The 11,456-nt window shown below is 64.5% G+C and overlaps 1 protein-coding gene across 3 annotated transcripts; it reads left to right on the top strand.

The window, feature by feature from the left end:
- The first annotated feature begins 381 nt into the window (after positions 1-381).
- Positions 382-10,997, top strand: NATD1 (N-acetyltransferase domain containing 1). Of its 3 annotated transcripts, none has more exons than XM_033422639.2 (3): positions 382-998; positions 6,958-7,076; positions 10,727-10,997. In XM_033422639.2, exons 1-3 carry the CDS (start codon positions 893-895, stop codon positions 10,976-10,978), a joined length of 477 nt encoding a protein of 158 aa, XP_033278530.1. In that variant the 5' UTR covers positions 382-892; the 3' UTR covers positions 10,979-10,997. The 3 variants fall into 3 exon arrangements, with proteins under 3 accessions (XP_033278530.1, XP_033278531.1, XP_004266811.1); XM_033422640.2 differs by lacking the exon at positions 10,727-10,997 and adding an exon at positions 7,861-8,352 and having other exon boundaries at positions 391-998; XM_004266763.4 differs by having other exon boundaries at positions 407-998; positions 8,359-10,842.
- The last annotated feature ends 459 nt before the right edge of the window (positions 10,998-11,456 follow it).

Raw genomic sequence — 11,456 nt, 5'->3', positions numbered from 1 at the left:
GAACTTCCCTGCTGGCGCGGTGGTTGAGAGTCCGCCTGCCAATGCACGGGACACGGGTGCAAGCCCTGGTCCGGGAAGATCCCACATGCCGCGGAGCAACTAAGCCCGTGCACTACAACTACTGAGCCTGTGAGCCACAACTACTGAAGCCCGCGTGCCTAGAGCCCATGATCCACAGCAAGAGAAGCCACCGCAATGAGAAACCCGCGCACCCCAAAAAGTAGCCCCGGCTCTCCACAGCTAGAGAAAGCCCGCGGGCAGCAACGAAGACCCAACGCAGCCAAAACTAAATAAATTTTAAAAAAAACAACAACTGGTGGCTGCGAGGGGACGGTGAGAATTGCCTTACAGGTTGTCACGTGTCTTTTTTTTTTTTTTTTGCTGTACGCGGGCCTCTCACTGCTGTGGCTTCTCCCGTTGCGGAGCACAGGCTCCGGACGCGCAGGCTCAGCGGCCATGGCTCACGGGCCCAGCCGCTCCGCAGCATGTGGGATCCTCCCGGACCGGGGCACGAACCCGCGTCCCCTGCATCGGCAGGCGGACTCTCAACCACTGCGCCACCAGGGAAGCCCCGTCACGTGTCTTTGAGAAGGGGTCCGTGCGGGCCCCAAAGTCTCCTGCCAGCTGAGGCCAGAGGCCCAAGGGCCCAGGCGCGAAGCTGTGAGCGGCGCGGCGCCTTTAAGAGCCAAACGGAATGCACCAAAACAGAGCGGCCGCGCGCTTACTGGCTGCGCGCTGCACGTGACCGCACAGCTGATTTCCTGCCCCCCTTTTTGTTGCTGCCGCCGCCGAGTGTCAGTTTCTGCGCCGCCGCCTGCGGTCGGCCCACTGTGCGGGTCCGCGCGCCTCTCGCGGAGCCCGCCGCGCGCCCGCAGCCCGGGTCCCAGCGCCCATGGCGCACTCGCCGGCCGCCGTGCCGCCGGGCGCGCCGGAGCAGGGCTGCCCCATCCGCGTGGAGCACGACCGTAGGCGCCGCCAGTTCACCGTCCGGCTCAACGGTAATACGGGGCCCGGCCCGCCCCCGCCTTTTGTCTGCGCGCCGCGGGGCTGGGGGCGCACTCGCGGGCCGGGTGGAGGCGGGCTGCCGGGAGAGTCGAGCCCGCGCCGGGCGCCCGGGGTGGAGAGGGCCCCGGGGAGGCGGAGGCAGAAGCCGGGCAGCTCCGATCCCGCCTCGGCCCCGGGGAACCCGCACCTGCTCGGCCTGGCTGTTTTCCGGGCTGCTGCCGAGGTCCTGGGGAGCGTGGTGAGCCACCACCTCCCCTTTCCCCGGTGTTCAATGGCTTCTGGCTGCACCTGGGAACCTTAGCTTTTCTGCACCAAGGGGATTGGAAGAATCCTCTGGGCCGACCCGGGGCTGACAGACAGAGGGACTTCTGCCTGGAAGGGGCAGGGGGTGTAGGGGGATGGTGTCGCCATCAGACCCCAGAGGCTCTGGGACTTTGGCTAAGTTGCTTCATCTCTGTGCGCTCCAGTTTCTCCATCTCTACAATGGGGTTAACCCCAGCGCATAACTCCTGGCTGGTGGTAAGGACCAGATGCCCCAGTAAGAGTAAGGTTCAGAACAGCGCCTGCGGCAGGTAGTAAATGTTGGTGAACACTGACGGGGTATTATTATTATTATTATTATTTTGGCCAAGAGGTGCAGCATGCGGGATCTTAGTTCCCCCGCCAGGGATTGAACGCGTGCCCCCTGCAGTGGAAGCACTGGAAGTGCAGAGTCTTAAACACTGGACCGCCAGGGAAGTCCCTGGGCATTACTTTTTAAACCAGAAGCAACGTCAAGTCCTCATTTCCTGTAGAGAAAGGTTCCACCACTTACTAGCCCACACTCCCTCTGCCTAAGAGGTCTGGGGATGGGAAGTGGAATTATGAAATGGAGGAGTGAACTTTCATCCCTGTGTCCCACCCCTTCTGCCTTAATAACTTTTTCTTCCCTCCCAGCTGGGCCCCCTGTGGCAGTGTCCAAGCTGGAAGGGTCCTTATGGGCCACTGTGCCCATTTCTGAGGAGGGAAGGGGAAGACTTCCTGAGGTGGGGGGGATGCGCAGAGCCTGGATGGGGTCCTGCTTGGGCCCACTCCTCCCACCTGCACTTGGACAGCCGGGAGGGGCTGGGGCCTGGAGCGCGGACCTTCCTCAGAAGCCCCCTTTGGGCTGTGCTGTGCATTGAGCTGGGCCCAGCACATCCCTGTCACAACATCCCTGTGACCTGGGCATCACCACCGCAGCTCAGGGGAGTAAGTCGAGGCCGGCGCAGGGGAGGAGCGCAGGCCGGAACTCAAACACGCGTCTTTCCACCTGGAGGCATGTACTTCCACCGCCACACTGCCTGCAGTGGCCCGGCTGGCTGGCTGGCCGTGACTCTCCGGGCCCCGCTGCTCTCGTTGGACGGGGCCCCATGGCTTTTCAAATCCTCCTTTTGAGGCTCCAGAGAGGCCTTAGATTCCCTTGGGGGGCTCAGGAGGCCCTAGACACTCAGAGAAAGAAGAAAAAGGGAATGTTTTGGGTTTTCTTTCTTTCTTTCCCTAGTGAGTACAGCCAAAGGACACCCCTCTAGACTTGGCTGTGGTCAGAGCTGGACGTGACCAGCCATCTTTCTAAACTTGCACCTCTGTTGCCTACTGCTCATTTGGCTAACTGTAAAGTGGACCGGGATCCCCAGCCACGCCCGGGAGTAGCTCCTTGCCCGCCCGCGAGGCGGGGGCTGTGCAGCCAGGCCGGACCTGGTCTGGGTGTATATGGGGGGCGGGGAGTCATCTGTGCCCAAGCCCCCACCCCGCCCCAGCTGGGGAGGGGAACGGCCTGCCGTGGTGTCTCCTAACCTGCAGGCAGTTCCCGGAGGCCAGCTCACTGCGCCTGTGAGAGATGTGGGCTCTGAGGCCGAGAGGCAGAGCGGCCCTGGGGCTCCAGGTGCAGGTGTGTACCGGCCATCCCCTGGCACAGCTGGGCTGAGGAGCCTCCAGGTCTGGGGAGGGAAGAGGTTTGAGCAGCTGTGCGCATTCAGTCCTCAGGAGGCCCCACGCACGCGGAGTCGCTTTATCCTCAGCCTTGTTGGTGGGGGGTGGCGGCGTTGTCCGAACTGCTCTGCCCATTTTACAGAGGAGGAAGCTGAGGCAGGGAAGGTGACTGACGTGCCCAGGGGCTTGCACCTTGGAGGTAGAAGAACTAGGATTCATTCCACAAGTGCTTGTTGAACACCTACTGTGTGTTGCGAAACGTTGTAGTAGGTGCTGGGGGCTCCTGGGACCGACCGTCTGGGGGGCAGTGGACGATAAAGTGTAGAGCGTCCTAGAGAGCAAGGCTGGTGAGAAATAAGGTCGGGCGTCAGGAAAGGGCTCTTCTTTGTTTGTTTTGGCTGCGCTACGCATCACGTGGGATCTTAGTTCCCCCACCAGGGATCGAACCCTTGGCCCCTGCATTGGAAGCGCAGAGTCTTAACCATTGGACCACCAGGGAGGTCCCAAGGGCTGTTGTTTAGAGTCAGGTGTCTGGGACGGCCGCCCTGAGAAGGAGGCAAGGAAGGGAGCTACGGTGGGAACAGCACTCCACGTGGAAGGGGCGGCAAGTGCAAAGGCTCTAGGATGCCTGGTGTGTATTGGGAGCAGCAGGGACGGGAGGACGGAGAGGCCGCATAGCAGAGGACGTCAAGAGGTCCCAGACGGGGCTGTGGAAAGCATTGTGAGGACTTGGCCTTGACTCCGGGTGAGGTGGGTGCCTGGGAGGGTCCTGAGCAGAGGGCGGGTGGGATGTCCTGGGCTCCCTCTGGCTGCTCTGGGGCAAGACAGGAGCAAGGATGGCTACTGCTCTGGAGCAGGCGGTGTGAGAGGAGGGGAGAAATCCCAGCTCCTGGATGGTTGCTGAAAGAAGCGTGGATGGGTCTTGCTGATGTGGGCTGTGAGAGAATGCAGGTGTCCAGGCTTGTCTGGTCCCCAGATCCAGGGTCTGAAAAGCTAGCTTGTATCACTGTTTCATCAGTGGGGAAAGCGCAAAGCCAGAACTGAGCTCCCACCCCTGGGCGGCCCCACCCTTGGCCTTTGCTTTCCCCTCTCAGCCAGCGCCGAGTGTCCCACTTGCTCCAAGAAGCGTCATTTGGGGGTCCTGGAACCCAGCGCCTTCCACATCCTCCCCAGCCCCCACTTTGCAGATGGGAAGACTGAGGCCCTGGGGGCAGCAGGGCTGAAAGCGCAACAGAGGCCTCCTATGTTCAGATCCCAGTTCCCGGGCAGGAGGCCCCTGCCCGAGCCACGTTGTGCTCCCAGGGCACCCTCATGCCCTTCGCGTCCTGGGATGCATGCTAGAGCGGGTCCCTGGGCAGGGTGCCTGGGGGGGATGGGACCAGCTGGGCCTGTGGGTGGGCTTCCTGGGCGGCCCCCAGGGTCTGCCCTCTCACGCTTCCCAGCTCTGAGCCACCAGCCCATGGCCCCTGCCCACAGCAGGCTCTGCAGGTGGAGATGCCCAGAGAAGCCAGGCGGTGCCGCCCGCCCTGGGCTCCCTCGCCCAATTGTCGTTGACCAGCTACGTCCCAGAGGGCACAGAGAGCCTGGGTTCTGGCTTTGCCTCTGCCTCATCGTCTGTATAACAGGCGTTTTGATCTGCCGGGCCTGCTCTCGGAACTGGTGCAGGCAGGGCGGAGACGGAGGGAAGGTCTCCTCATTTGCCAGGTTGCTTTAACTTTTCTCAAAACCAGTCACAGCCCATGATCTTGACGTGACTCTCGGGAGGGAGGTAGCCGCTGTCCCAGACCTGGTGACGTCTGAGGTCTCCTGGCAGAGCTGGGACTGGAAGCCGGGGCCCTGGCTGGCTCCATGGCCCCCACGTGGCAAGTACTGGCCCAGCCCGGAGAAGGGCCTGGGGTCCAGCCAGGCTGCCACACGCGGAGGCTGTGGGATCCACGGACCCAGATGCCGGGGGTGGGGTGGCCGTGGTGCCCAGGGGGCAGGTCAGGGCGTTCTCCGGTGGGAGGCGCCGGGCAGAGGGAGCACCCGACCGAGGCTGGGTGGACGTGAGGGGTCACGAGGAGGCCCCTGAGCAGAGGACGGACGGGATGTGACTCGGCTTCCACGGGGGGCCCAGGGGCCGGCGGAGGTATGAAGTGGCCAGATTCCGGGCATGTTTTGAAAGCTGTTCCCACGGGCCTGCCGGAGGTCAGAGCAGAGGCTGAGAGACGTATGAGAAGCACCTCGGGGGGTGGCCGTCTCCAGGCAGCGTGGGGCAGTTGGCACTGGGCAGCCTCTGCGGTCACTGAGGCCCAGGTGGTGCAGGGCTGTCCACTGGCGTCTGCCTCCTCCGCAGCTCAGGGAGGTGTGGGGTGGGGACAGCATCGCGCCCTGTCCCTCACACGCAGCCACGTCTGCCCCGCGGCCTGATGCCCTTCTGCTCCTCTCAGCCGCAAGACCCGGGGTCCCCAGACAGCTCCACACATGCCGAGCTGCGCGATAGCCTCTCAGAGCCTCAGTTTCCCTGTTTGTCGATGGGGCTGTGAGAACCCTGCCCATCTTGTAAGGTTCTCGTGGGGATTGGTGTGTGCAGGGGCTGAGTGGCCCCAGCAGTGTGAGCTGCAGCTGTCCTGTCCCAGTGTCCCCAAGGGCGTGGGGTCGGGCTCCGGGGAGGTACTGGGCGTACTGCAGCCACGAGCCGGCCTTCAGCTCCTGCTGTGTGTGTGGCACAGAGAACAGCAGGAGTTTGTGGGGCAGGTATTTCTTGGGCATCTGCTCCGGGCTGGGCACTGGGGATGTGGTGGTGACCAAGCCCCTGGGACCACCAGGAGCTGGCGGAGTGGGAGGGGCAGAGAATCCCCCAGGCCATCCTGGGATCTGGTCCATCTGTGGCCCAAGTTGTCACTCAGGAATGCTGAGGGAGGCGATGGGTGAGCGAGTGAGCAGGGACCGCGAGAAGGCTGACAAGGGCTCCAGACCCTGCCCCCTGTCTGCAGGGGGCCTCGGCGCAGCACCTGTGAAGCCCCCACGTGGCCTGCTGCCCTGCGTAAACATTCTACCTCGGGGCCTTTGTGCTGGCTGTGCCCTCTGCCCACCCCTCCCCTGCTCTTCCCTCAGACGTCTGCTGCTCCCCAGTTACCCCTCAGCTCAGAGGTTTCCTCCTGGGAGGTCTCCCCTGACTACCCTGGCTAAATGCCCGTCTCCCCTGGCCCAGATTATTTTTTCCTTCATACACTTGAAACTTCCTGAAATAGTAACCCATGGAGTTGTCCTCAGCTCCTGAAACAGTGTCTGGGGCTCAGTGAACTTTTGTCAAGGGGAACAGGTGGACAGATGGGTGGATGGAATGCCTGGGCAGGTAGATGGGCAGGCAAATGGGGGCCGGATGGGTGGGTGGGTGTGTGGTTGGATGGACAGACAGGCGGATGAGGAACTGAAGACTTTGGTTGGAGGAACTCCAGTTCAATGTTTTTCCAGCAGGAAACCAGGGTAGACCAGAGTGCCAGGCCTGAGAGGGCATGAAGGCCAGTTTGCTCTCCCTCCTGTGCCTGGCGTGGCTTTCCTGTGTGCCCCTCCTTCTGCCCTTCCCCAGGTCCGGTGGGAGGTCCTGCTCTCTTGTCTCTTCAGGCTCTGGTTTAGTTGGCGACTTGCTGAGCTCTGCTCTTCATCCAGCGCTGGGGCTCCCAGTCCCTCGGGCAGGTGCTCCGGTGGGGATGCAGAGAGCTGGGCTTTGGGGGGCGCCGGGGGCCCTGGGATGCTGGCTGGAGGGTAGCGGGAAAGGCCCACGCGGGGCTCGGTATGTTCGGTCGCTGTTCTAAGCATTTTACGGAAATTGCCTCATTTAACCCTCCACACACTCTAATGAGGGATGTTCTGTTACATCCATACTTTATGGACGCGGAACTGAGGCGCAGAGAGGCGATTCCAGACCCAGCTCCCCAGCCGGGCTCCAAACGCCTGCGCCTCCAAGGCCCAGGCCTCCGTGCCGGCTCGGGCCTCACCCGCCAACCACCCTCCCCACAGGGTGTCACGACCGGGCTGTCCTGCTCTACGAGTACGTGGGCAAGCGGATTGTGGACCTGCAGCACACGGAGGTCCCCGACGCCTACCGCGGGCGTGGCATCGCCAAGCACCTGGCCAAGGTAGGGGCGTGGGGGCTGCCCCCGACTCACAGGAGACCACGCCCCGGGGGCCGGGCCCCGCCCTCCAGCGGCTGCGGCCGCCACGCCCCCTTCCCCTCCTCTCCGGGCCAGGCCCCGCCCTCCTCCAGCGGCTGCGGCCGCCTCGCCCCCTTCCCCTCCTCTGGGGGCTGGGCCTCCAGGCCCCCACCACCACACGCACACACCTGCCCGGCGCCGGGAGCTCACTGCCGGGACCCCGTGTATGGCACGTGACAGGTGCTCCGTGAACCCTTGCTGAACAGGTGGACAGACGTTGGAGCGACTTGGCTCCTGCCCCTGCGTCCCCAGCCGCTAGGAGAGCAGCTCGGGCTTCAAGGGGCTTTGACCTGGAGCAGGGCTCGGCCTTGCGTTCCCCTGGCGGCTGACGGGGCCTAGCCCCTCCCCCTGCTGCCCCGTTGCTCCCTCCGCCCCCTCCCCCCTGGCCCCGGGCGGGGGACAGGTGTCTTTCAGTAGCAGCTCGAGCTGGTCTATGGGCCCACCCCGTTACAAGCGAGGAACCCAGAGTTGCTACCTGGGTAACAGGAGAAGGGATCTGCCAGGGGTGAGGGCGCTTATCTGCAAAATGGGAGAAGAGCCTGGAATCCTGTCACTAGAGGCTCTCGGGTTGAAACCCGGGGTCAGGTGTGGGCCGCTGGGGGGTGGCCGGAGGGTCAGACGGCCGACCAGGAGCCCAGGCGCCTAGTCAGCCCTCGGCCTTTGTCATCAGACCCTCCAGCTACACCCAGACTGTGCTGTACTGTTTCAGCAAACGTTTATTGTGCACCAGTGTGTGCAGGGCACTGGGGCAGGGAGGTGCACCAGACCCACCAGGACGACAACTGCACGCTGACCTCCCCACCCCCGGCTGCTGCTCTTGGGATCCCAGTGAAAACTGAGTGACCTCTGCCAGGGGCGGAGGGAGCCCCGGGCGCCCCAACCCAGCCCATAGGGGAGGCTCCTAGAGGAGTGTCCAGTGAAGAATTAGAGGAGAAGAGGAGTTTGTTGGGCACCCCGGCTCGCTGTGGAGACGGGCGGGCGGGGCTCTCCCGGGGCGGATACGACCCTGGCCCCTCTCTTCCCTGCCTTGTTCCTCCGGCAGTTCACCAGAGCTTCCTGCCCCAGCTTCCCGACTGTAACGGGGGTGGTGGCAGCACCCCTGGCTCCATCGCAGACCCGAGGGAAAGCCCGGGGCCTGAGGGGCTGGGCCTCTGAGCCGAGGTGCCGCTGGGGGCCCTGACCGCTCTTCTCTCTGCCCGGCTGCCAGGCCGCTCTGGACTTCGTAGTGGAGGAGGACCTGAGGGCCCATGTCACGTGCTGGTACATCCAGAAGTTCGTCAAGGAAAACCCCCTGCCGCAGTACCTGGAGCGCCTGCAGCCGTAGCCCCGGCCCCGCGGGGCCCGAGCCCGCCCACCGGACCCTCCCTCCGGGCCTCGCCCCGGCCTCTGCGTGCTCTCAGGAACCCTGGTCCCCACGGGGACAGACTCAGAGTTATTTTTGTAAGGACGTTTGTCTGTGGCCGTGGCCCAGCTGCCGTGGCGAACGTGGCCCGGCTGTTCCTGCTCTGCAGACACCGTGAGGGCCCGCAGTCAGGACCGGAACGCGGACAGGGGCGTCCCTCTGGTCTTTCTGGGTCCCACCTGCTGCTCCCCGCTCCGTGATGGGCAGGGGGGCTGATCTGGGGCCCTGCCAACATGCCCAGGCCGGGTCGTCTCCGCAGATGAGGAGCCACGAGGAACCTTGTGTGCCAACTGCTGGGGGCGTCGGGCCAAGCGCGCGCGCACATGTTTCCTTACTCCTTGCAACGCCCTTCAGCTCTGCAAGAGGCAGGCCCCGCGTGGCTGCCCTCCACCTTCCAGCCCGAGTATCTTGGGGGTCCCCGCCCCTCGCTGTGGCTGAGCTTTCTCAGAGAGGGCCCTTCCGAGCTGGGGTGGGAGGGAGAAAACCGTCCTCCACGAACCGGCCGCACCACCCAAGAGGAAGAAGTAGTTCTGCAGAGGGATTTCCTGTGCAGCCGCCAGACATCAGAGCGTCTTTGCCTTCCTGCGAGCTCGTGGCCTGTCAGGAGTCCTGGGGCCCCTCCCGGACCAGCCTTCCTGGGAACAGCCTGGGGAGCAAGCACCCCAGCACCCTTTGTCCTGTGGGGCCAGCCTTTCTGGGGGCTGGCTAGGGCTCAGGGTACCAGCCTCCGCTGCCACGCTCCCCACGAGGGCTGAATCCACACCTGCTCTTTTGTGGGGCTGGAGGGGAGCCCAGGAGTCCGGTCCCTCTGGGGTGAGGCGTGAGTGACGTGGCCCCTTCAGCCCTCTTGCTAGGGTGGGCTGCTTGCCCCGTTGACACCTCCCTGCCTGACCTCGGCAGGCACTGGCCTGTGTCCTCTTCCCACTCGTCCGCTCCCAGTCTTGCACCAAGCCCTCCTCCTCCACTGCAGTGGCCTGGGGCCCCCAAATACCTGTGCGCAAATGCCTTCTCACCTGGTGGTGGGAACCTCTCTGTCTGCGTGCCTGAAGGCCTGGCAGCCCCAGGGTCCCCGTCCTCAGCACCCCACCTTCCCAGGTCCCAGCCCCCAGCCCCCAGCCCCACTCTGGCCTCCAGGAATCCCTGAGAGGGCCGAGGGCAACCATTGCACTCCCAGCTCTGTTTGCAAAGGGCTTTTGGGGGAGTCAGGGAGGCCCCTGGCCTCTACCGTGCTGGCAGGAGGTGAGCTCAGCTGCTGGGTCCCCTCCGAGCCCGGGGGTGTCCCCTTCCTGGTGCAGCATAAGTAAAGAGTGGGTTGTAGGCCTGAGAGTGGACTGATGGGCAGCCCAGGCTCTGAGCCATTTCCCTCTCCAGCACCACCCGCTCCCTGTCCACATATCCCTCCCAAGTTCAAGCACAGACTCCGTCATGAGAACTTCTCTCCAGTAGCTCAGCGAGCTGGTGCTGACCCCTCTGCAGCCTTTGGGGCAAGGTGGCCCAGTTCCAGGGGGCCCTGTCCATAGCCGGGTGTCCTGCAGCAGTGGCGCAGGGGACCCCAGGGCTGGGTGGCACCAGGGCCCACCAACCCCCGTCCCAGCCTGCACCTGTGTTCTAACAGCAGGTGACTGGGTGCCCAGCCGGCATGCAGACAAAACACTTAGTACTTGAACCAGGGGATGTGCGGGGTCTCCAGGGCCCCTGCAGCACTGGACCCAGGGACAGCCTGTCCCCAGTTTCTGCAGGTGCGACCCGGGCCTCCTCGCCTCGGGCTGCCTTAAAGTGCCGCTGCTGCTCCGCTAGAGCCCTCAGCGGCAGCAACGGCCAACTCTCCCAGGTCGGGCCGGGTCCGCTGCAGACCCCTGCGCCAGAGCCCCAGCCCCCCCTGCCAGCACGCCCAACCCCATCCCGCTGTGGCTGGCGGGCCCCCCCCCCCCCCCACCCGTGCTACCCTGACTGACTGGCGTCCCAGCCTCGGCCCCCAGCCCCACCCATCCCGGGACACCTGGGGAACCCTTGCTCAGGAGGCAGGCCACGTGGGCCAGTTTGTGTGCCACTGGCAGGGCAGGGGGACACTCAGAGACCCACCCAGGCCCCCCAAGCAGATCGCCCCCGAGGCCCCGTGCCCTCCTGCCACAGCTGACTTTGTGGGTCTCTCTTTCTCACCCGGTCGAGACAGGTGGTCACTCACGTGCCTTTCCCACTCAGGACCTGCTGCAGGTGGCGTCTGGGCCAGGGCTGGTCTCCAGACGGATTGCATGACGTACATTTCAATAAAAGGTGTGACCCAGTGCAGCTCCAGGACTGCTTCTGGAAGGGCAGGGGCACTCCTCCCCCCCCCCACCCCGCCCCACCTTCCCCGCCCCTGCCTCTGCTCCACCCCCATGAGAGTCGGGCTCCACCCAGGTTGGGGGGGGGGCCTCAGGTGTGAGGGAGGAGTGAGAGGTGCTCTGTGTTCCCGCATCCTAGCTGGCGGCAGGGGAAGCAAGGCTCTGAGAGGCGCAGGTGGCGTCAGGATCTGGGGGCTTTGCCGGCCCGGCCCGTGCCTCCTCCCAGGTATGGGCCCCTCTAAGGCCACAGTCACGCCCCCGGCACTGGCTCCCCTCGCTGGGAGTGGCTGGACGGGGTGACCAGGAAGAGGCTGTCAGGTCACATCAGCTGCTGCTCTTAGCCCTGTCCCTCTCTCCCCAGGAAGCCTTCCCTTGGAGCTCCTGGCCCAGGGGGGCACAGGCCAGGGGCAAGCGGCACTCAGAACACAGACAATGGAGAGCCTCCGGCATGGTGTCTGGAGCCTGAGGACTCCTGGATGGGGCGTGTTCCTCTAGGTCCACCTGGCGGGGGTGGGGGGGAGGGGGTCACATCGCTGCCCCGACGGACAGGAAGGGGCTCTGCGGTCACCAGGTCGGTCG

Source organism: Orcinus orca, chromosome 19 (genome assembly GCF_937001465.1).
Source record: "Orcinus orca chromosome 19, mOrcOrc1.1, whole genome shotgun sequence".
In the NCBI taxonomy this organism is placed as follows: domain Eukaryota; kingdom Metazoa; phylum Chordata; class Mammalia; order Artiodactyla; family Delphinidae; genus Orcinus; species Orcinus orca.
The sequence above is the reverse complement of the archived record's forward strand: the minus strand, read 5'-3'. Positions and strand labels throughout refer to the sequence as shown.